Consider the following 24473-nt stretch of genomic DNA (forward strand, 5'->3'; position numbering starts at 1 on the left):
CATCACAGTTAGCAGTCCGCTTCAACCTCTGCCTAACGTGTTTACATGCAGGCGGTGACTTTCTAAAAATATTCCTGAGATACGCATACGTGACATGTCAGGATTGTGCAGAAAGTCGAATCTTGTTGGAACACATCTGAAATAATAAAAATCCTTTTCTCACGTCTGAAACCAGGCAAATTCAAAAGAAAACAGAAGAATAAGGCATGAGTCAGCAGCGAGGCCAAGAGATTATAAACGTTAGGAATAATTATTTGAAAGTAATGCAGGACCACCGTGAGGGCCACACTGCCTTATATTCCAGGAAATATTGAAGTGTGAGTCAGTGCCTGATTTTCGTGTCTTTCTTTACTTAAATAAAGACATTTTCACCAGAAGCTGAAACAGAAAAAGCAGGCGGAATCCTCAGGCCCAGCTATTTAATATGCATCTACGAAAATTATAATAGAAATGTGCTCAAATTTTTATTATTGTTATTATTACAGTAATAACAACAATGATCTTGACGGATTTAAAAATGCTTTAGAATTCTCATTGGAAAACAGGTGTGTTAGTTACATCCCAGCCTGAGCAGTGGTGAGGTTACTGGTTTTATATTGTTGAACACTGACTCTTAAGTACGAATCCTGGGACGTTCCAGTAGAGAGAAGATGTACTGAGCTGCAGGACCAATTAACTTCTAATGTCATTCTCTTTGCTGCAGTTCAATAAATCAATCATGTGATGAAATACACCCCGCAGCGTTGAGATATTTAAGATAAAATGTCATAAATCACCCAGCTGGTTTGAAAAGACCTCCCACTGTTCTGCCATCTGACTCTCGACCTCCATTATTCTATAAGGTCAAGTCAGCAGACTTATAGCAGTATGATTATGTTAATAATGTTTGAATATGAAATGAAGGGGGGGGGGGGGGGGGGGGGGTTAAAAAACACATTACTTATTCACTGAAAGATTTAATGATTAACTGAAAAGCAAGTCAACAGAAAATTAATGAAAAGCTAATCTGAGAATAGAGTAATCCATTAAGTTAAAATGCCAAACAAAAAAGAAGTGTTTGGAGTTTAGGTAAAAGCAACAAAGCTCCAGTACAGATCACAAGTACAGAGCTGAAAATTTCATGTTAATGGCTGTAAACACAAAATCACTCATAATTTGGAAATGTGGCCCTGAATGTTGTACCAATGTAAAATCTAGTATTTTTTTCTTAATGATATACATTCATCTGTATGTACAATTTCCTCAATGAAGCTGATCTAATGTAAGGTGATATCTAATGATTTTATACTTAATACTATTCATGATTAATTATATTTAATATAAAGCTGACTGTTGAGTAGCAATTTTCATGCGTGTTGAATATAAAATGGTAATCTGTTAATTAACTAGTAACTAAGACAATTAAAGTACACCAGTTCCCTGCAGACTGCAGACATTTGTAGTAACTACTAATCATGTCTTGATGACCATTAAAAAAAGCTAATTCCATTGATTTATGAAAAGTATTTGTGTTTTTCTAAGTATCTGTTTTCAACATTGCTCATAAATGTTTGTCTGCAACTCTCTATCTAATTTAAGTTTTTTAAAAAAAGGTACTCGGACTGAGTCTGATATAATCATTTTGGACAAGACGTTCGAGCTTTGTGAGTTATATGTTGTCTGACTTTAATCTTGATACATTTATACAATATGCGCTACACAGTGAGCTACACAGTGAGCTACACAGGTCTGATACTCTCTCACAGGCTTCTGAAAGAAATGTATCTGTGGCCGGAGCTTAGTGAGATCGTTTTTGTAGACTGATTATTCTTGGTGATAAATGTGCTACAAATGGATTGACTGATTTTTCTATTTTTTGCTCTATTTTATACAATTCCAGCAGTTTAAAGAAACAACATAACAAAAAAAACGTATTCATGCATTTTTTGCTTCACCAACGAATACTTGAAGATAATGCTGATAATGAGATACACAGTCTGTAACTTGATAGCAGGACTTCTTTCAGTGCTTTCTAAACACAATCCATAAAAATGTATCATTTCAAGCTGTTTTTACCTGAAACTTGTAACACTGCCTGCTTCAGACAAGGTTATATGTCATTATAGTTACCAGGGTGATCTAGCCAGGTGTCATCTTTGTGACATTGAAAACTCTGACTTTAAGCCTTGCATCTGTTGCTAGCTCATTATTCACAGTAAACCCTTCAGGCAGTTCTACAGGAGAGGAAGGTCTGAGCATCTTTGCTTAGACCGCTGCTCCTACAACCTGGACTCAGATAAGCTGGTGAAAATTGAATAATGGAAGACAAAAAGACTGCTTGGGCAAAACTGCTCTGTAATCACTCGGACCATGCAATCAGCCATGAACTTTTCTTTATACTAAAGTATTCTAGAGTCAAATGTGAGGCCATCTGTTCAACAGCTAAAGCTGGGCTTAAATTGGATCATTGCAAAAGGACGATGATAATAAACACAGCAGCAAATATGCAACTGATGGCTGAAAAAAGGTCCTGCAATGGCCCAGTCGGTCCAGACCTCTGCCCGACTGAAATGCTGTGGCAGGACCTTAAGAGAGGTGAGCAGAAATGAATGCCTGCAAACATCAATGAGGGTAAAACAGTGTCATAAAAAAGAGGCAACATTTCTCTACAAGATTTCTCCTTATAAGACAAATTTGACTGAACTATGAAGGAAAATATCACGGAGTATTCTTTTTACCTTTTAGGATCCCGTGAAAACTTTCTTTGTCATGTGACTGTTTATATATATTTATTAAGGCAAGAAATAGCTGCAGGAACTTTTTCAGTATTTTCATATTGAAATGAAAAGTTATAAGTCAGGATCATCCCTAGTTTGTTAAATGCCCTTTAATTCTAATAAAGATATATCAAAATCAAACACGATTAAGACGATTTAAACCATTTGCTTTGACAAGCATGTCAGCATTGTTTGTTTGGTCTATAAAGAAATGGCTTTCACAGTTTGTTGTGGATGGCTGGCCTGGATAGAGCCCTAATTTCCTCCCCATTCAGCACATTTGTGCTGAACTGCAATGCCAACTGCGAGCCAGGCTTCACCGATACTCTTGTAGCCAGATGGGAGCAAATCCCTGCAGTCAGGTCTGGTGCAAAGCAAGAAACAATGGGAGTTGAGGATTAAATTCACACCAATTTAATGTTGCTTTTCCACCTGTCTCTACCGCTGTTGTGCTGTCTTTAATGACTTTATCTTCATGACCGCTTATCAGAAACAACACCAGAGGCGGGGCTGCACTTGAAAATGTCAGCTTTCAAAAACCAAACCCACACACAGCATTTCAAAATTCAGAGCAGATAAAAATGATTAACTCCATCTTCCTCTCTGCAGGAGTGGGTGTACACTCACGGACAGCAGATCCGACAGCAGCAGCACTGCCTGTCTGTCTCCACCACGTTCCCTGCCTCCCAGGTCCTGCTGCTGCCCTGCAACATGGCGGATGGCAAACAGGTCTGAGCACATACACGCATACACTTAGACAGACACACACAGTCGAGGAAGACAGGTGGTGCGTATCTGCTGGCGGGTCATAACCGTATATCATATGGCTGATAAATTAATCTAAATGTTAATTAATCTGAAGGCAAATTTGTCTAAAGATGATTGTTATACACACACACATACTCGCACTAACACACACACACACACACACACACACACACTCTGCAGGAGCAGATGCTTGACAGTTTTTTGGACAGGTAGCTAGAAATACAGACACACATACACACTCGCTCTTGTCATTACCTGACCACTGGGCACCTTGACGGCGTCCCAGAAGCTCCTGCAGCACAGAACGACCTGACAACCAATAAATCACCTGAGAGAGAGAGAGAGAGCGATGGAGAGAGGCACAGGTGGAAAGGTGAAGCTAGACAGACAAAAAGAAAAGATGAGGAAAATAGAAAGGCAGAGGGACACAGAGGAGAGGAAGTTAAGGGAGAGGTATTGCAGAAGATTAGCTCATTACACCCCACCAACTGTTCAGTCTGCATGGAAAATGCACCTATGTGTAAATGTTCATCTGTGTGTGCGTGTGTATTTGTGTTCATCCCATCTGGATTAATAGAATCTACTGGACACGTGGGCAGGATCAGACATTAAAAACCATGTACAGGTGCTAGGGTGTATGATTCACTCAGTGTTCGTCATTGCTCTTATTATGCATTATTTGATCCATTAGTCATTGAAGCGCAAAAAGCGGGGGGGAAAGGAGAGACAGGAAATTGAAGTAAAAGGAGAGGTAATTAGGGGAGCGACAAGGGGCTAAAACCAGGACGAGAAAGACTAAAGGAGTAAGAGAAGAGAAATGGAGGCTGAAGGAAATGTTGATGTGTGATGATAAAAGAATAAAGAGTAAAAAGAACAAACAAATGACCTCGTAGGGCAGCCGTTCATCATATAACACGTTGCTGCAGCACACAGTGTACATCAACAAAAGCCCAGAGCAAAAAGTAAACACAATAAATCAAAATAAATCTTGTCACAGGATTCAAGAGTCTTTGTGCATTTGTTCACTTAATTCCTCACCTGAAGAACAGTCCGCCCCATTTTAGCCTTTATGAGTGAGGCTCAGGCTTCTAGGGGTCTGCATATTTTTATACCTCAGCAGTAAGCTCCCCTGTGGCAGCAGCAGCAGAAGAGGATGTGCTGTCACCAAACGAGACAAAAACTTCAGATACAATAGATGTGCCAGCTGAGGGAATCTGGGGAGAAAGTTGTTGCTCTTCTGGATTGTTAACTGGATGTGACTCTGACGGACAGGAGCGTACTCTCCTGCACGTGTGCTCTTTATGGAGACACTCTCAGTACACTGGGGAGAGGGGTTTGGAGGTAAAGCAAGAGGAAGAGCAAACAAAAAGATCTTTATCAGCAAAACTGATGGAGGAAAGATGGAAAACAATGTTTAAAAAAATGAGGAAAGTGGAGAGAAAGAATGACAGAGGTGAAGGATGTAAGGATAGAGAAAATAGAATGATAGAAATACATAGAGGAAGTTAGGAGAGGAGAATGGGAAAGAAATGAAGGAACAAAGGATATGGGAAGGAAAATATAATAGGGACATCAAAGAAAGGAGAGAAAGAAGGAAGAAAGCAAGGTATAGAAAAGAAAGGAAGATTGGAAGAAAGGAAGAAAGAATAGGGAAGGAAAAGAAAGCCCGTGGGGGCATGAAAAGAAGAAAAGAAAAAGAAAGAAGGAAGGAATTAAGGATAGGAAAAAAGGAAGGAAACAGGTAAAGAAGGCAGGGGAAAGGAATGAAGGAAAAAAGATATGGGCAGGGAGGAAAGTGTAATGTGGCATGGAAGAAAGGAGAGAAAGAAAGAAGGAGGACAGGTGTAGGAAGGAAAGAATAAGAAAAGTGAGGAAGAAACAATAGGAAAAGGAAAGAATGCATGCAGGTAGGTGTAAATGGGACACGCAATGAAGGAAGGACGGTAGGAAGGAAGGAAGCAGTGAATGAAAGGAAGGAATGCTAAATAGTAGGAAGCAAACAAAGAATAAATTTATCGAAATGGTATGGATAAAAGAAAGGGAGAAAGAATTGGGAGGGGAGGGAAGGAAGGAAGGAGGGGAGCTATATGAAGGAAGGAAAAAAAGATGGATGATGTAAAGAAGGAATGAATAACAAACATGCATAAATGGGCGAAATGGAAAGAGGACATTAACAAGGAAATAAATAAGGTAGCTTGGGGAACTAAATAGAAAAGGATGAATGAAGAAAAAGGAATAAAGAACAATGTGGAAAGGAAGGAAGGCTAAATGGCAGGAAAGAAAAAGCAAACAGAAATAAGGAAGGGAACAAAGGAAGCAAAACCAAAATAGGGAAAGGAACAGTTTGAAAGGAGGAATTAAAGGAAGGAAGGAAGAACGGAGGTTTGTGGCTAATGATGAAGACAATTGAACACAAAAAGCGCACAGGCAGGTGTTTAAAGCTGGAGTCCTTGAGACTTAAATTAAAGGACTGAAACCACACACACACACACACACACACACACACACACACACACACCAGTCACTGTGTATGTTTTGTTTGTGTTTTTTAGCTGAGCCACTAAAGCGGATCTCTTTCATGCAACTTTTAAACTTTTGTACCGAGACACACACACGCACACACAGTGTTGTTATATGTCCCACTTGAGAGTGTGCATACGTATGTGTGCGTGCGTGTTTGTGTGTCAGAAGGCAGGAAGTAGAGGGATGATAGCTAATTAGAACGGCGATCCACCAGAGAAACAGCCCAGAGCTGACTGGTAGAGAGACTCAGACCCAGAGAGAGAGAGAGAGGAGAAAATGCAGAGAGGTTAAATTGAGGCTAGAGAAATGTGGGCGCGGTGATGGGACGAAAGACACAGAGGAAGACAGCAAAACGGGGAGTGAGAGTGAGTGGTGAAGACGGAAATAAACAGACCGTGACAGACAGAGAAGGAGAGAGAGGCAGGGTGAGAGAGGTAAAGAGAAGGTGAGAGTAGACCGTTCAGTATGAGAGGGAAAAATTACGTTTGACCTGAGGAGCTGAGAGAATGTAGCCACTTAGATTCGCACTTACAAACACTTTGATTAACATGCGCTGAGTGCCATCTCGTCACTCACAAACCCAGTAGAATAAGCATCCAGTCACATACACTTCCACTAACCTCAGTTTTAGTGACAAACACCTCCTATAGCATACAATTACAACCACAGGCAGTTGCACCACAGATTTTATTTCCTTGCAGATGCACACACATCTGTAGAAGCCCAGCATGCAAGAAGCCTATAAAATTCCTCTTCATACAGTATGGCTATGCAGCCACTGTACTGCAAGGCCACCAGTGCTTCATTGCGAATAGACCAGAAAATAGTATAATAAAACAAGCATTACTCACCCACGCATGACTGCAGGGACGTGTAGGAACACTCACACCAATCAGGAGGGTCAGGGGCATGGATCGGGCCAGTGGTGGAATGTAACTTTGTCCATTTACTCAAGTACAGTTTTAATGTACTTGTACTTCAAGTTTTTATATGTTTTGTTACTTTCTTATTATTTTGCATATTAGAAAAGACATCTTTACTAATATAGCTACCTAATAGTATTAAAAGATTTTTTTGTTAAAAAAAACTTTATTTGTGATGGTTAAACATTCGCTCCGTGAAAGAGGCTATTAGAAGGAGCAGTTTTACCATTTTGCTAAGCACTTTTTCAACTTGAAAAAAGTTTAAACCTTGGAGGAGTGCCATTTTTCATGTAACACCATCTGCATGGCGTATTGCTGCACATGAGCATCAAAATCAAGCCAGATTTTTTTTCTACACTGTGTTTATTTATTATCACATACACTTTATGGTTAAACGTACTGTGTTCCACCTCTTCATCTTTGAATTCAGGTGTTCTTTCAGTCCCATTTCCACAGATGTATAAAATCAAGCATCTAGCCATGATGTCTGCTTTTACAAGCATTTTTGAGAGAATGGGTCGCTCTAAAGAGCTCACTGAAAAACAACAGAGGTGTCTCAGCACAAAAATGGTGCACCCGGAGCTTCGTGGCATTAGTTCCCATGGCTGAGCAGCTCCTGTAGGTGTAATGTGGAGATGGCTCAGTACTTTTGTACACAATACATAATGAATTGTTCTTTCATGCAGATCCCTGTCCCTTGTTCTTGACACATTCTGTGCCCCCAATTTACTTTTAAGTGAAAGTTCCAAATGAGGATAACTTTGATCTATTTTCAAGGTGCACATATTAGTGAAAGTAAATCTAAACACCATCAAGCTTTCTAATGTATAGAAAACATTATCGTGAGACCAGTGCATTTAAGTGTCTGACCTTCATGAAGGTCAGATCTGCTCTTACGTTAGACTGAAAACTGAAACTTCATTATTATTGTGTTAAAAATAGAAACTCTGCAGTAGGACCTCAGAAGGCAGTGCACTTTTTTCCTTTGCATGTGCACATTTATTATTGATGGCAGACTTAGTTGTCCTCGACATGAGGGTGTGCTGCATAGGTTTCTGGAGGGATGTTCTTCCATTCTTCAGAAACTTCTTTTTTTTCCAGCTCTTATTTGCTGGAGGTGCTGTGTTGCTCTATTTTTATCTTTAAAACCCCAAAAGATGTTCTGTTGATTTCAAGCCAGGCAGCATCCTGGGATGTCAAAGTTCTTCAGAAATTCCTGTGTGAAATATACATTTTTATTCTTTAACATTTGAGTGATTTTGCATGGAGTGTGTTTCTTTTGTATACTTAGACTTCCTGTCACACACTTCCACTCGCATATTTTACAGATTACTTAAAATCTCAGCTTTTTCTGATTTCAGTTTTCCACAGAAGCATATCGGCTTGTGTTAACCAGATATAAATCACAGCTTGTGGTTTTTCTTGAACAGTAGGTTAGTAGCACAACTTGTCACAAGGTAAAAATAGGCAAAAACATTGAAAGAAAGTTGGTCTTTCTGTCACGTCCTTAGGATGTTTCTCTATCACAAATCTGTTTTCTTCCTCTGAGGCACCAGACTGTTTTTTCCTGGAACTCATTTCTGTTCCTGGTGCCATGTCTGTTGGATTAGAACGACAACTTGCAGTCAAATCGAAAAATCACAGCACTAAAGAGATGGAGTCGCAGATGTTCAGAGTGAGAAGGAGCAGCAACCTTAATATTGTCAGAAAAAAGCGAATGGGCCTCATGCTGGAAACCAGATTTATTTTTGAATAGAGTACATGAGTCAGAAAATGGTTGGTGTTCACCTCTCTTTTAAAGGTTTGAGTTGTCAAACCTGCCAACATGTCCTCTATTCACCAAGAGGGAAAAAACACAGACACACAAAAACAAACTAAAAGCCATTTGTTTGATGAATTCACCTGAGATTTAAATGATAAGAAAGTGCAGTGGTGCACTTTAGATGTTCAGATATATTTCCTGCAAATCCATCATTGAGGCTCATCAGTGATCAGCCCCAGATTCATTCTGCAGTACATCGACAAGCCCAAACATCCAGCCTGAGTCATAAAGAACTATTTTCAGCCACAAGAAAAACAAGGAGTTCTCCAACAGATGGTTTAGCCCCCACAGAGCGCTGATCTTATCATCATGGAGCCGGTCTGCGTTTTCACAAAGAGACAGTGAGACAGCCTGAATTCACAGAAGATCTGTGGCATGTCCTCCAAGATGCTCAAAACAAAACCACCTGCCAAGCAGGTGTGCCTGCAGATTTATTATTTCAGTGTTGCTTCCTGTTTGCTGTGAATCTTTGAAAGCATCCTTATCCTTTTCTATTTAGAGCCAAAAACTTTTTTCAAGGTGTTTTATAGCTGATTAGATGCAGAAGTAACACTTGACTGTATTACTTTTACAGCTGCTGTATTCAGCCTCCGGTGGACTCTAATGAGACAAGTTCAGCATACTCCCTGTGCAGATTCTTGCATTTTGCACTTTGTTATCTCGCTCTTGTTCTTTTGTGCAATAAAATATAATAAAAATGAAGCTTTATAGTTAAACTTTCTAGCTGGTGACTTTGCTCTCACGCTCTCGTACAAATACGATAATTTCCATTTCCACCCTTATGACACAGTGGCTACATCCACCTTTAATGTACAGTCTCTTACCAGGGTATTTTGATACCTGTAGATTCCTGGAGAAAGGTGATTTCATTTCAGCCTGTGTTGTTCACCAGGTTGTAAAAGACTCCCATCTCCCTTGAGTCATCCTGAAAGGCAGCAAAAGGCTTATGAACTTTAATGTGCAGTACTTAAAAGAGAGACAGTGATGTGTAGAGAAAGACCAACGCAACATGTTACTCTCTATAGTCTGCTGGAGCCGACACTAATGAGTTGAATACTAATTAATTTACTTTTAATTATCCCACCGTCTTTTTTTTTCAATTAAAAATCTCGGCGGCCCGTCGCTGTACTCTGATGGGCATGTCATCTTGACAATGCCGCAGCAGACCCACAATGCACTTCTACATAACAAAGCTGATTTGTGTGTGTGTGGGTCTGTGTGACTGTGTGTGTGTGTCTTTACAATGCCTCATGAGATCAAGATACATGACAGTGATATGCTTCAGAGGCTCAGCAAATACAACATGGCCGCTCCGAGCCAACGTAAGCATAAAAACACTGATACAAGGAGATAACCACACAAACGTGCAAATTATGAAACACAAAGATACAGATATCACACAAATGGCACACACACACAAATAGTTTCTATTTTTCCCTCGTTTTGTCTCTCTTCTTTTATCTTTTATTCTGTTTTTCTTTGTCTGTCTCAGATGGCTGGGTTTCAGACCCACTGCTAGATAAAAGCCTCTTTTCATGTCTGATCATATCTACTGCTTTGTTTCACAGCTAAAGAATCCAGCTATGAATAATACACACACACACACACACATACGTGTTTTCATGATATATCAGTACCTATGACAAAAATGTGACAAATGGGAACGTGCCTTTCCGAAGGTCCTAGAGGCATGGGAATCACAAAAAATTTGACCCATGCTTCCAGGAACACGCCCATCTGTTGAGATTTTGGCTAGGGTTAAATTTTGGTCAAACCTGAATTTACTGCTACTTATGAGGACACTGTCAGGTTTATGTGACTTATGAGTACCATAAGGTCACACACACTGATATTTCATGTTTAGGTGAATTGTGAAGCCCATGGATACACACATAATTTTCAAGTATACATGACTTATAAGGACCAGGTAAGGGTAGGGTCTGTATTTTCAGCTTGGCTCCTTTTGAGATTACAATATAATAGGCATGGATGCACAATAGTAATGCTCACCAGTCGGGTAACTTCTGACAGAAATATCAGACATTCATGTGTTAATACAACACAGTAAATCTGAGCTGTATAGAGACTTAAAAAGAGACATAGCTCAAAAATGTGGTCAGTCTACTTTTTAAGTCTTAATATTGTATTGCATTAATTTTGCAGTGAATGTTTATGTGAATAAAAACATGGAACATTTTCTGCCTTTCTTATTTTTTAATTACAAAATGCACCCATAATAAACAGATTTATGGGTATAAACAATGCAATGCAGAGACCTGTAATACTGAAATAACTGTGAGTGACCTGCAATACTGAAATAACTGAGAGTAACAAACTATCTCCCTTGAGTATTAACTTATGATGGCAAAAACCAGGAGAAAGGACTGAGTAACTTTGTCTGTTGGGTTAGTAATGACTAAGTCAAAAATTTAAAAAAAATAAAAATGAAAATCAAGTTAATTTTAACTGATGCAGCATTCCTGAACCTGCATTTTGTAATTTTATTTATTCATCTTTCTTTTCAATGCTACGATCCTGTTGTGGATGTAATACTTTATGGCAACCCAGTCTCTGCCTTTCAGAGCTGCCGGCTCTGCTTGGATGCAGGAGTCACATTCCTTTTTGCCAGGTACTTTGCAGCTTGTTATGAAATGAAGTAAGTGCCGCTCAACAGCCTTTACTTCATCATCTGTCCACTTGCACCTTGCCTTCCCAGCTGTCATAAATGGAAACAAAAAATATATATCTTAATGCGAATGTAAGATAAGAGAGAAAATATTCTAGTTTCTAATGTGAATACAAAATGTTCTTAAACCTTGCTTTCTACTGGAGCACTTTAAAGGAGCAATAAGCACAATTCATCATACTTAGGTTGAAGGAATTAAAAATGGCTATGTGAATAATTAGAGGTGTAATTTCATCTGGAGTACAGCATGAAGTCACAATCCCTCTCTCTGTGTTGATCTCCAGCCATAGACTTTGGTTTGGTTTACAGGCAGTGCAAAACAGCACACCTAGCAGTGAAAAGATATTGCTTAATGCTCCTTCAAGGATGCTTGGGATGAACCATTTGAAGTGCTGTGTTCTGCTGGGAATCAAAGAAGATGAAACGGATTATGATAAAAGCTCTTAATAGTGTCATGCCTGAAAAGAATAAACATGTCCATTGATAACAAGTATATTCACTTAAAACATTTTGTATATGGGTACCTTTACCCTTTCCTGGTGCAGTGTTGCTGATGTTTTTGCTGTCCAGGGTGGTTGAGGCAGAAGCGCCCTCCATATTGTCCAGGGTGGTTGAGGCAGAAGCGCCCTCCATATTGTCCAGGGTGGTTGAGGCAGAAGCGCCCTCCATGTTGTCCAGGGTGGTTGAGGCAGAAGCGCCCTCCATATTGTCCAGGGTGGTTGAGGCAGAAGCGCCCTCCATATTGTCCAGGGTGGTTGAGGCAGAAGCGCCCTCCATATTGTCCAGGGTGGTTGAGGCAGAAGCGCCCTCCATATTGTCCAGGGAAGCTGAGTAAAGTGTGTGGCTTTGGTTCCCAGAATTCTTGGTCCTTGAGCCTTTGAAAAGTAACAGTGAAATATGAGAATTAATGCATTTTTTGTTTGCATTGTAGGCAAAGTCAGCATTGGGCAGTGTGTAATTTTACATTTGATATGAATATTTTACATGTGAACATAATCTACTAATAATACTCATCAATACTCAGGCATCTCCCTAGAAACACATTACTTGCATGCACTACCTCTCAACTTGTGTGCCTAATCTCACAGAAGTGGACCTCCTAATCCTTATATTTAATATTTGCCTTTGTATTGCTTATTTATGCATTTTGCCAGACTTCAATGTATCCAGATCTTTTAGTACCATATTAATGAATGGTGTCTACCATTCTGTCTAATTTATATACTGCTGTCCATCTAACATGACATGAACCTATTAACTGTCTCCAGTCTCATAACTTAAAGATATTATCACACACTGGGCAAGTCAAGATACCTTTGTGTTGTTGAGGGTCAGTGATGGTTTCTCCACTGGAATCATCATCACTTGTAACTGCTTCATCTTGTTGGGGAAAAATAATCAAGACAAAATATTTATATTAGAATCTGCTGAACATTCACAAATGTTATATTCAAAGATAACTATGTTTCAAAAAAAAAGAATTCACCATCAGGATTGATCACGATGTCATCCAGCCCTTTCCCCTGCAGGTCAGACAGTTTTCCTTTCTCCATTGCAATCAACAGTTTGCTGACTTTTGCAAGCTGCAGGGTACTCTCTGGAAGCCGGTAGAATTCTCGATGGACACGGATGTCGTGTCCGAGAAAGGTGGCAAGTTGATCCATTTCATTTTCTTTTAGATTTAGTACTGTGGACAAAGTGGCAACTTGTTTCCGCAATCTTGTTGAGGTAAGGGCCTCTGGGTACTTTGCACCACATTTATTTGCATACTTGCGAAAGCAGTCAGAGCCTCTGTAATGGGAAAGGACACCTGGGCGTGCAAACAAGTACACATTCTCTGTGTGGACTTGACACTCACTTCTGGCTTTTGCGAGGAGCTCCATTGCAGTGATCATGTCAGGTGTGAGAAGCACAGGTACCATTCTTGATCTTTTACCACGAATCTCAACTCTGTCAAAGTGCTTTGCAAGTTTCCTTTCAAACTCAGTTAGGCCGATCATAATGTCAGGATTCAACTCTGTGCGATTCCGGGATGTAAAAACCTGGAGCTCCATTTTTGAAACTTCTCCTTGCCTTTTTCTGTTAAATAGCACTACCTGCGTCAAAGTCACTTGAGCAAGATTTCCGAAGGTTGTGCTGTTGGGTTTTTCCTCAAGGTCCTTCATGTACATTGCGGACTTAGTAGCAAGAAACTTATGCAGCAGTGACACATCCTGTGTAAATGGCAAAATCTGTGGTTTATTCCATTTGGCTTGTTGAAGTGTGCCCAATGCAGCAGCTGAAATGGACTCTGACCACTTTTTTTCATACAGAGTGGCAAACTGCTTGGCTGACTCTGCAACATCATAGCGATTTGCAATGATGGCTTTACACTGCACAATGCTTGCAACTTTAGCCAAACTGTGTCCCAATTTCAAAGCCAAGGATGGGGTTTTATATGAGTTGCTCTCCTGCTCATAACCAGCAACAGCTCTGACTGCTTGTATGACATGGGGAAAGTTAGTAGGCATAACAAGGTCTTCTGTGCTCTTCAAAGGTGTCATAGCTCTGGCGGTTATCAATAACCTTGCGATCTCTCTCATTTTTTGGCGTATGTAATCATTCCTTTTCTCATTTGGTTTTCTGCCATTGTACAGTGACTCACCAAGGCTAAGAATGTCTCTTTCACTCGTTACTACAAAGGAAATGTCATCCTGATTCATTTCACAAGCAATCTTCCATACAGCTTCATGAACTTGATCAGGTTTCGGTAATTGCAGATGCATCCGTCTTTGCCCAGAGGGAGCTTCCTCATTAAACCTCTGAGGGCACCTTCTCACATGCCTCCAAAGGCAATTTCTTGCATATAGTCCTTGACAAAATTTACAATGACGGTAGTCCTCAGATCCTGTTGCAGTAGTGGGTCTTCGACAAGCAACCATTTCTCCAGCACCAGAAGTTGCCACAGTAGCATTATGGTTAAAGTTTCCCCTCTTCTTAATAGAGCGCAACAAATCTCTTCTTTTGCAGGATCTTTTATCATAACTGAAGGCGCTTGCAACTTCCGGCACATTACCGTGGGCAGATTCAAGGTGTCTTGCCAATTTAGCAATGGCCTTTTTACAATATAGACAGTATTGCTTCTTGTTGTACTTGCTTTGTCTTTCCGTGTTTGGCAAAGGTAGGACTTTTATGGAGCTGTTTTTAGGTGATGTGACCCCTGATGAATCAAAACTGCGGCTTGTTACCGAAGTACTGTGACTGCTACTTCTCAGTGACAAACTAAATGTTGTAGGTTTCTCTGAACTGGTGATCTTCCCACTGTGTCCTGAAGCCGTCTCCAATGCCATGTCATTTAACGTATTTTGGGGAACCACAGATTCTGTGATTTTCATGTCCACACTATGGAGACTTGTGTCAGAGGAACTGCCACATGAATCTGGGAAATAGTCTTTATCTTCATAATCCGTACAATCTGAGAATTCATCAGTAGAGATCTGAACGAAAATGGAGAAAAAGCATCTTTGTATTTATTAATAGCTAGAATGTCATTCCCCCTCCAGTAGCAGAACATTCTGCAATCCATGACTTGATGAAAATGCATTCATGTAGTAAATATGCATAATTACATAGCATAAACAATTTGAATGAAGAAGAAAAAGGCAGCTGGCTTACCTGCTCTGAGGTAGCTGTCTGGTGAAAGGTGAGAACTCGAGATTTTTGTCTGGCCTTACATGAAACGTAACAAATTCAATGTTTGTAATTATAATTCATTTGAAAACTAACTCAAAATTATTATGCAATTCAGTATACTGTAAAAAACATTGCTAGTAGGTTAAGAAATGAAAAACAATGCATTGTAACTTAATAGTGAGAATGATTTAACATACATATCACACACTTTGTGTCATGTCATTTTGACATAAAATCTTGGGTGAAAATTCATTTGTGAACCCTGTCAATCATTAATTATATTTGCTGAGATGAAAGGCTGCATTGAGTTCACATATATGTCACAGATACATTAGTGAACATTATTGACAGGAGGATCTGAGTTCCTTATTCTAGATATTATAGAAACTTAACACAGTACAGTTCTGCTACCCAACAATATGAGGACAGTGTAACACACACACTAGAGTTGTTGGTCCAACCATATGAGGACGTATTCTGAAACACACTCATGTTCTTCACAGCTTGAAACAATATGAGGACATGACGACTGAACACATGTAGAGCTCATGTTCCTGACTTCCAACTTGTCCTGCTGTTGTCAATAAAAGCTCTAAACCCAACACTGATGTAAAGCCATCTATTTCCCCAGAAATCCAATCATGTAAACTGATCAGCTTCAGGTTAAATGGACAAAAACATGTGTAAAAGGACAAAAATATTAAATTTAATTGGAATAAAGACCAAATTGATGCTTTAAAGGGAAAGTTTGGACTAACAACTGGTATAGCCAATTTCCTTCTCCTAATGCTAATGTTGATTTTGGGAAACTTTCACTCAAACTGATTGTTTTAATACAATCAAAGTGCATTTCATTTATGCACTAGGCCCAACTGACTCATATACTTGATTCCAAATACAAAAATTTATGCGTAACCTGTTGGAGGAATGAAGTGGATTTGTCACTCACTTCTTGGTCTGTAGGAGGTTGGGACAGGGTCTCAACACTTGGTGTCTGCAACAAAAGACAACAATATAATGTCAGAAACATTCTGTACTACAAATGCTGACTAGCTCATTAACTACAGATCATACTTGTTTCAGTGAACATTATTACAGAAGGATCTGACTTCCTTATGCCAGATTCTATAGAAACTTAACACAGTACAGTTCTGCTACCCAACAATATGAGGACAGTGTAACACACACACACTAGAGTTGTTGGTCCAACCATATGAGGACGTATTCTGAAACACACTCATGTTCTTCACAGCTTGAAACAATATGAGGACATGACGACTGAACACATGTAGAGTTCATGTTCCTGACTTCTAACTTGTCCTGCTGTTGGCAATAAAAGCTCTAAACCCAACACTGATGTAAAGCCATCTATTTCCCCAGAAATCCAATCATGTAAACTGATCAGCTTCAGGTTAAATGGACAAAAACATGTGTAAAAGGACAAAAATATTAAATTTAATTGGAATAAAGACCAAATTGATGCTTTAAAGGGAAAGTTTGGACTAACAACTGGTATAGCCAATTTCCTTCTCCTAATGCTAATGTTGATTTTGGGAAACTTTCACTCAAACTGATTGTTTTAATACAATCAAAGTGCATTTCATTTATGCACTAGGCCCAACTGACTCATATACTTGATTCCAAATACAAAAATTTATGCGTAACCTGTTGGAGGAATGAAGTGGATTTGTCACTCACTTCTTGGTCTGTAGGAGGTTGGGACAGGGTCTCAACACTTGGTGTCTGCAACAAAAGACAACAATATAATGTCAGAAACATTCTGTACTACAAATGCTGACTAGCTCATTAACTACAGATCATACTTGTTTCAGTGAACATTATTACAGAAGGATCTGACTTCCTTATGCCAGATTCTATAGAAACTTAACACAGTACAGTTCTGCTACCCAACAATATGAGGACAGTGTAACACACACACTAGAGTTGTTGGTCCAACCATATGAGGACGTATTCTGAAACACACTCATGTTCTTCACAGCTTGAAACAATATGAGGACATGACGACTGAACACATGTAGAGTTCATGTTCCTGACTTCTAACTTGTCCTGCTGTTGTCAATAAAAGCTCTAAACCCAACACTGATGTAAAGCCATCTATTTCCCCAGAAATCCAATCATGTAAACTGATCAGCTTCAGGTTAAATGGACAAAAACATGTGTAAAAGGACAAAAATATTAAATTTAATTGGAATAAAGACCAAATTGATGCTTTAAAGGGAAAGTTTGGACTAACAACTGGTATAGCCAATTTCCTTCTCCTAATGCTAATGTTGATTTTGGGAAACTTTCACTCAAACTGATTGTTTTAAAACAATCAAAGTGCATTTCATTTATGCACTAGGCCCAACTGACTCATATACTTGATTCCAAATACAAAAATTTATGCGTAACCTGTTGGAGGAATGAAGTGGATTTGTCACTCACTTCTTGGTCTGTAGGAGGTTGGGACAGGGTCTCAACACTTGGTGTCTGCAACAAAAGACAACAATATAATGTCAGAAACATTCTGTACTACAAATGCTGACTAGCTCATTAACTACAGATCATACTTGTTTCAGTGAACATTATTACAGAAGGATCTGACTTCCTTATGCCAGATTCTATAGAAACTTAACACAGTACAGTTCTGCTACCCAACAATATGAGGACAGTGTAACACACACACACTAGAGTTGTTGGTCCAACCATATGAGGACGTATTCTGAAACACACTCATGTTCTTCACAGCTTGAAACAATATGAGGACATGACGACTGAACACATGTAGAGTTCATGTTCCTGACTTCTAACTTGTCCTGCTGTTGGCAATAAAAGCTCTAAACCCAACACTGATGTAAAGCCATCTATTTCCCCAGAAATCCAATCATGTAAACTGATCAGCTTCAGGTTAAATGGACAAAAACATGTGTAAAAGGACAAAAATATTAAATTTAATTGGAATAAAGACCAAATTGATGCTTTAAAGGGAAAGTTTGGACTAACAACTGGTATAGCCAATTTCCTTCTCCTAATGCTAATGTTGATTTTGGGAAACTTTCACTCAAACTGATTGTTTTAATACAATCAAAGTGCATTTCATTTATGCACTAGGCCCAACTGACTCATACTTGATTCCAAATACAAAAATTTATGCGTAACCTGTTGGAGGAATGAAGTGGATTTGTCACTCACTTCTTGGTCTGTAGGAGGTTGGGACAGGGTCTCAACACTTGGTGTCTGCAACAAAAGACAACAATATAATGTCAGAAACATTCTGTACTACAAATGCTGACTAGCTCATTAACTACAGATCATACTTGTTTCAGTGAACATTATTACAGAAGGATCTGACTTCCTTATGCCAGATTCTATAGAAACTTAACACAGTACAGTTCTGCTACCCAACAATATGAGGACAGTGTAACACACACACACTAGAGTTGTTGGTCCAACCATATGAGGACGTATTCTGAAACACACTCATGTTCTTCACAGCTTGAAACAATATGAGGACATGACGACTGAACACATGTAGAGTTCATGTTCCTGACTTCCAACTTGTCCTGCTGTTGTCAATAAAAGCTCTAAACCCAACACTGATGTAAAGCCATCTATTTCCCCAGAAATCCAATCATGTAAACTGATCAGCTTCAGGTTAAATGGACAAAAACATGCGTAAAAGGACAAAAATATTAAATTTAATTGGAATAAAGACCAAATTGATGCTTTAAAGGGAAAGTTTGGACTAACAACTGGTATAGCCAATTTCCTTCTCCTAATGCTAATGTTGATTTTGGGAAACTTTCACTCAAACTGATTGTTTTAATACAATCAAAGTGCATTTCATTTATGCACTAGGCCCAACTGACTCATATACTTGATTCCAAATACAAAAATTTATGCGTAACCTGTTGGAGGAATGAAGTGGATTTGTCACTCACTTCTTGGTCTGTAGGAGGTTGGGACAGGGTCTCAACACTTGGTGTCTGCAACAAAAGACAACAATATAATGTCAGAAACATTCTGTACTACAAATGCTGACTAGCTCATTAACTACAGATCATACTTGTTTCAGTGAACATTATTACAGAAGGATCTGACTTCCTTATGCCAGATTCTATAGAAACTTAACACAGTACAGTTCTGCTACCCAACAATATGAGGACAGTGTAACACACACACACTAGAGTTGTTGGTCCAACCATATGAGGACGTATTCTGAAACACACTCATGTTCTTCACAGCTTGAAACAATATGAGGACATGACGACTGAACACATGTAGAGTTCATGTTCCTGACTTCCAACTTGTCCTGCTGTTGTCAATAAAAGCTCTAAACCCAACACTGATGTAAAGCCATCTATTTCCCCAGAAATCCAATCATGTAAACTGATCAGCTTCAGGTTAAATGGACAAAAACATGTGTAAAAGGACAAAAATATTAAATTTAATTGGAATAAAGACCAAATTGATGCTTTAAAACCCTCGCAGGGTTTAAGTCAAAATAGGGACCCTTTGGATTTTTGATTCTCAATATATCAATCATTTTAAAGACTAGTTGCATGAAACTTGGCCATGAGGTGCATTTTAGGATTATTTTTAAAATTCAATGATCCCCTCTATGGTGTGGTATATAGCAAAGGAGATTCACATAAGTGTTACCTCCTGTGTTCCTCGTACCATTTTGGGTCCCATTGACTCCCATTATAATCACATATTTTCGATATACTGTAATCCTGACATGTGATGATGCCTTTCTCGTGAATACCTAATGGATCTAAGCCTCAGCCTTCAAAATAAAGGAAAAATAGGTTTTGGATCAAATGAGCAAAATATTAGGTACAGCACCACCATAGACATTTTCAGTGGTTTTGAATGCAGGACATGGTTATCTTACTATGCAAAATACATGACAATAAAACAGCTCACCACCATAAAATAGTCTTGATGTAGTGGAACTGATATAACAGAGTGGTGTGAATGTGATTGAGAATATATTTATACTGTGTGTCGGTCGCAAACAAAACAGCCTATAGAGCCGCCTTCTTGAAGTGAACAACGGCAGCCTGCTCCGTTTTTTGTTTTTTTTCCCTTCTCTGAACCTCTGTCAGTGTTATGTTGCTCCACTTTGCACACACTGGCTCTGAGCAAGTGAGTGGAGGGGTGCAAAAGCAGCCACGTGTTTGCAGAGCAGAGGGGGGAGGGGTGCAAAAACAGCCACCTGTTTGCAGAGCAGAGGGGGGAGGGGCAGTTGTTACTCTCTCAGTGGCAAGTCAGCAGAGCTGGGGGAGAGACAGAGAGAGATCCTTTTCTATCTTCTTGGATTCAAGTGCACATTTGAAGTCTGTGAGAATAGTTTGCAGCCTTGTCTTGCGAGTCATTTCTGCACAGACGCCACGAAATGCACAGACGCGCGCACGGACAACACAAAGCGCACGGTCAATTTCGGGGAGGCTCTTGCTGAGAAAGAGCAGCAGTGCTCATCGTGCAAACAGCACATTATTATCGTAACTGCTGCAAAGATATATATATTCTGAAACACACTCATGTTCTTCACAGCTTGAAACAATATGAGGACATGACGACTGAACACATGTAGAGTTCATGTTCCTGACTTCTAACTTGTCCTGCTGTTGTCAATAAAAGCTCTAAACCCAACACTGATGTAAAGCCATCTATTTCCCCAGAAATCCAATCATGTAAACTGATCAGCTTCAGGTTAAATGGACAAAAACATCTGTAAAAGGACAAAAATATCAAATTTTGTCAATAAAACCCTGCACTGATCTACTCTGGTCTTCATAACTAGAATAATATCTATCTTTTCATCTACTAATATTTAACATTCCCTGTACTGCACAATCTATGAAGAGGATTTACTTACCAGAGCTCGCCATGGCCACATAGATTCTCCATAGTCATAGGTGATTTCACTCTCCGCTTGGATATTTTCAATAGCAAACAAGCAGAGATGAGGTTTATCCTGGACTGCCAGCTGTTTCATCTTGCAGTTTGGGTACTTGTGGTCATCATTAACCAGCCGGCCAAGTGAGTCGTCTTCACGGGAGGCATCAATGCTAAAAGTGAAGAAAAGAACATATGTTTTGTTCACTAAAAACATAATGTTGTAAAGAACAACTGATATTGTATATGCCTTTACTTACCACCATGTGCTATTTTTCCATTTAAAATCAAATAGGAAAGCAGTTTGCTTTTCTGTGTACTTTTTCTGCCGCTTGTCCCGTTCATGTTCTGAGATAAGCTCCCCACGGTACTCGACCACAAAGGATCCCTTTTCAATTGGTTCAGAGGCAAATACACCACGTCCTAATACAAGATGTTCAATAAGTAGCGTTAAGTAATACAATCCAAATCAGGTTTACTGCAGCTGATCAGCCACTGACAAAACATATGCAGAACAAACAATCACAAAATGTTTTAATTGTGAGGGGAACATCTAGATCAGGGGTGCCCAATCCCGGTCCTCGAGAGCTACTGTCCTGCAGCTTTTAGATGCATCCTTGTTCCCACACACCTGAATCAAATGAATGGCTTGTTATCAGGCCTTTGCCAAACATGATGGCATGCTGAAGAGATCAAACCATTTGATTCAGGTGTGTGGGAACAAGGATGCATCTAAAAGCTGCAGGACGGTAGCTCTCGAGGACCGGGATTGGGCACCCCTGATCTAGATGCTTACGTTCAGGGCTGCAACAAATGAGTTGATACAATAAATAAATGCTAATAATAAAAAAAACAATTATTAAAATAGTTGGCAACAAATTTCAAATACATGAAAATATAAAACATTTTTTAATCTAGATGATAGATAGATAGCTAGCTAGCTTTGGGAGGTTCCCTCAGGGAAACTGAAGCAATTGTTATATATTTGTCACGGTCCGGGGCAGCGGCCGTGTGGAGAGTGGAAGGAGGACCCAAAACGCAGCACTTATTCAGGTGTGAGGGTGATTTATTGATAATATCAAACACAAAGTGGAGATGGCAAACAGAACTAAGGACGAAACTAATCTGGGATAAACTACACAGAGGAGTGGGAAACCTGAACATGAAGGGAGAACAGCAGGGAGAGCACGCAGAGGATTACACCAGGTATGAACACAGACGACGCGACGAGGAACAGAGGCAAACACACACTATAAATACACAGAGAGACACTGGGAAGTCACACACAGGTGGGAGACACAGCTGGACCTGATTAACCTGATGAGACAGGGGAACACTAACACCAGGGACCAACAGAGGGAGCACAAACCCAGAACCCAGTGTCTAAAATCCCAAACACAAACCATCCCAAAACAGCCATGAATAATAATGAAAGTAATAACAATAAAGAACATAAACACAAAGTCACCGAGTCATGGTCGCAGGGCCATGACAATATTATTAAATATTATAATAAACATTAGTTGCAGCTCTGGTAATATTCATGCAGTAGCCATAAGGAACAACATATAACATACCTTTATAGTCATTGATCCATTGGGCCTTTAAACAAGTCTTGTCACTTCCAGATAAAATAAAGTGAGCAGCCTCTGCTTCAGGACGAAGTCTGAGTCTTCTTTTTGACATGTTCTTCACTCTCAATCTGCTCAACCTGTACACATCTTCATGAGAAAATGACGAAAAGTCAGCAAGACAAAACCAACCAGTACTTTCTTTACATGGTATTTTAAATAGTATTTTTCTGCCTTAAATCACAACGCATTTGCTAATCAGACTAATATACCAGTGCAAACACTTTGCAAATGTAATGTGACATTAAATTACCTTCACGAATAATTTTAACATGCCAATACACGGACAAATACTGTAAACTGTGCACTTTACTACCATTACTGAAACACTAATGTCATTGATTTGTGCTAAACAGGAAAACATTAATATTATCATTTAAATCCCAGAAAACATATCTTGAAATAAAATGCGTGTTGCAGTAGCCTACACTTAAAAAGAGCTTAGACTGACTGTCTCTGCAGTTGCAGATGCAGAGAGGGCCGCAGGCCCTTTAACTCCAGTGGAAATTTAAAAACAATTAAATTTAACTTCTAATATCTGTTGCTGAAGATAAAGCTAAAGTATATTTATTACCATTTATCATCATGCACCATTTTAACTTTATTCAAATCGATTGTGTGTTGTTTCCATTCCATTTAGCTAACATTAATTAGCTTGTTAAACATACAACTTTACCTCGAAGCGTGCGTGAAATCATGGATATCAAAGGTAAATACATACGTCAAGATAAATCTCTCCTGAGTGCTGAAGGTCCCGGATGTGCCGTTCACGCAGAGCTCCGGCGAGTTTGTATCTTGCCGTGACCAGCAGCTCTTTGGTTGAGGCTTTCGAACAATCAGATGCATCTTTACTCACTTGTTGACCAATCAGAGACGTCGTTCTATGCTCCACTGACGAAATGCTGCATCCTCTCACCAGCCACGGTCTCTCCTCGTCCATTTAACAACAAAAACACAGCAACACGTGCTGTATTTGAGGTAGGAACACTTGAGAACTGTCACAATGTTTTGCAAACTGCTGTTACAGTTAATTTCGTTCCGTTAATTTGTTTGGTTCCTATTCTTAAGTAACACTTAATACACATGTGGTTAGCTTGCTGGTCTAGTTTAAGTTAGCATGGGCATGCTGTTCACTGATAGAGTAAGGCCAAAATTGTCCTGATATTGTCAGTGTGTTATCATAAACATGCAGCACCCCTAGACCCCCAAGTTAAAATACAGATAATAGATAAGCAATTTAAGAAAATAAGTATAATGTGTATAATAAATGATTTTACTGTCACTTTCCTGGGTCTGTTGACCCAGCGTTTTAAGTTTTAGTTTGTTTGGATGTCGATGTTTGTTTATAAGTTCTTTAGGTTTGCTAAGTTCATTTGTTTATTAGATTACCTTTGTGATGTCTGTTTTATTGGGAAAGTCCTTGTCCTATATGCAATGAGTCTAGTTTTGTTTCCCCTTGTCCCAGCTGTTCCTCATCCCCTCATTATCTCTCTGTGTACTTACAGTGGCTTGCAAAAGTATTCGTCCCTCTTTTCCACATTTTGTCACATTACTGCCACAAACACAAATTGTCATGGTCCTGGGTCGGTGACCTAGCGCTTTTAGTTTATTATCATTTTCTAGTTTATTATTATGATGATGATTATTATTATTGTTTGAGTTCTATGTCTTATATTTGGTCTGCCTCTGAGTCTGTGTCTCTGTCTATGGTGTCACCCCGTCTGTTTGTGAATCTGTCTGTTTAGTTCTGTGTCTTGTTTGGTTCCCCGTGTCTGAGTTTCCTGTTTT

General features: G+C 39.4%; 3 protein-coding genes across 3 annotated transcripts in view; 1 reads left to right on the plus strand and 2 right to left on the minus strand.

Annotated features, from left to right (window-relative positions):
* Positions 1–24473, plus strand: part of LOC146618083 (polypeptide N-acetylgalactosaminyltransferase 14-like) — a 264598-nt gene that overhangs the window by 231812 nt on the left and 8313 nt on the right. Inside the window, exon 16 of the mRNA XM_085372113.1 lies at positions 3366–3485. Within this exon, the coding sequence (XP_085228239.1) occupies positions 3366–3485 (120 nt within the window). The remainder of the gene's footprint in view (positions 1–3365; positions 3486–24473) is intronic.
* LOC146618084 (uncharacterized) lies at positions 11839–13447 on the minus strand. Its single transcript, XM_085372830.1, has 4 exons — positions 12965–13447; positions 12793–12858; positions 12009–12353; positions 11839–11936 (listed from the first exon to the last, which is right to left on the minus strand). Exons 1-4 carry the CDS (start codon positions 13398–13400, stop codon positions 11839–11841), a joined length of 945 nt encoding a protein of 314 aa, XP_085228956.1. The 5' UTR covers positions 13401–13447.
* On the minus strand, positions 17519–23487 carry LOC146618085 (N-lysine methyltransferase KMT5A-like). Its single transcript, XM_085372429.1, has 7 exons — positions 23362–23487; positions 22632–22775; positions 21315–21477; positions 21035–21227; positions 19092–19136; positions 18343–18387; positions 17519–17640 (listed from the first exon to the last, which is right to left on the minus strand). Exons 1-7 carry the CDS (start codon positions 23402–23404, stop codon positions 17524–17526), a joined length of 750 nt encoding a protein of 249 aa, XP_085228555.1. The 5' UTR covers positions 23405–23487; the 3' UTR covers positions 17519–17523.

Source organism: Diplotaxodon limnothrissa, linkage group LG15 (genome assembly GCF_057381915.1).
Source record: "Diplotaxodon limnothrissa isolate DT_005_m linkage group LG15, D_limnothrissa_male_GT1.1, whole genome shotgun sequence".
NCBI classification, from domain to species: domain Eukaryota; kingdom Metazoa; phylum Chordata; class Actinopteri; order Cichliformes; family Cichlidae; genus Diplotaxodon; species Diplotaxodon limnothrissa.

Bases quoted from the DNA above. Each gene is read 5' to 3' on its own strand.
- LOC146618084 (XM_085372830.1), bottom strand. From the start codon at position 13,400: ATGGTACCTGTGCTTCTCACACCTGACATGATCACTGCAATGGAGCTC. The intron at 12,859-12,964 runs GTGAATTCTTTT...TTCCCCAACAAG, and splicing joins CATCGTGATCAATCCTGATG to ATGAAGCAGTTACAAGTGAT. The intron at 12,354-12,792 runs GTATCTTGACTT...TACTTTTCAAAG, and splicing joins TGACCCTCAACAACACAAAG to GCTCAAGGACCAAGAATTCT.
- LOC146618085 (XM_085372429.1), bottom strand. From the start codon at position 23,404: ATGTATTTACCTTTGATATCCATGATTTCACGCACGCTTCGAG. The intron at 19,137-21,034 runs GTAAGTAAATCC...CTTTTGTTGCAG, and splicing joins TGTGGCCATGGCGAGCTCTG to ACACCAAGTGTTGAGACCCT. The intron at 17,641-18,342 runs GTGAGTGACAAA...CTTTTGTTGCAG, and splicing joins AACCTCCTACAGACCAAGAA to ACACCAAGTGTTGAGACCCT.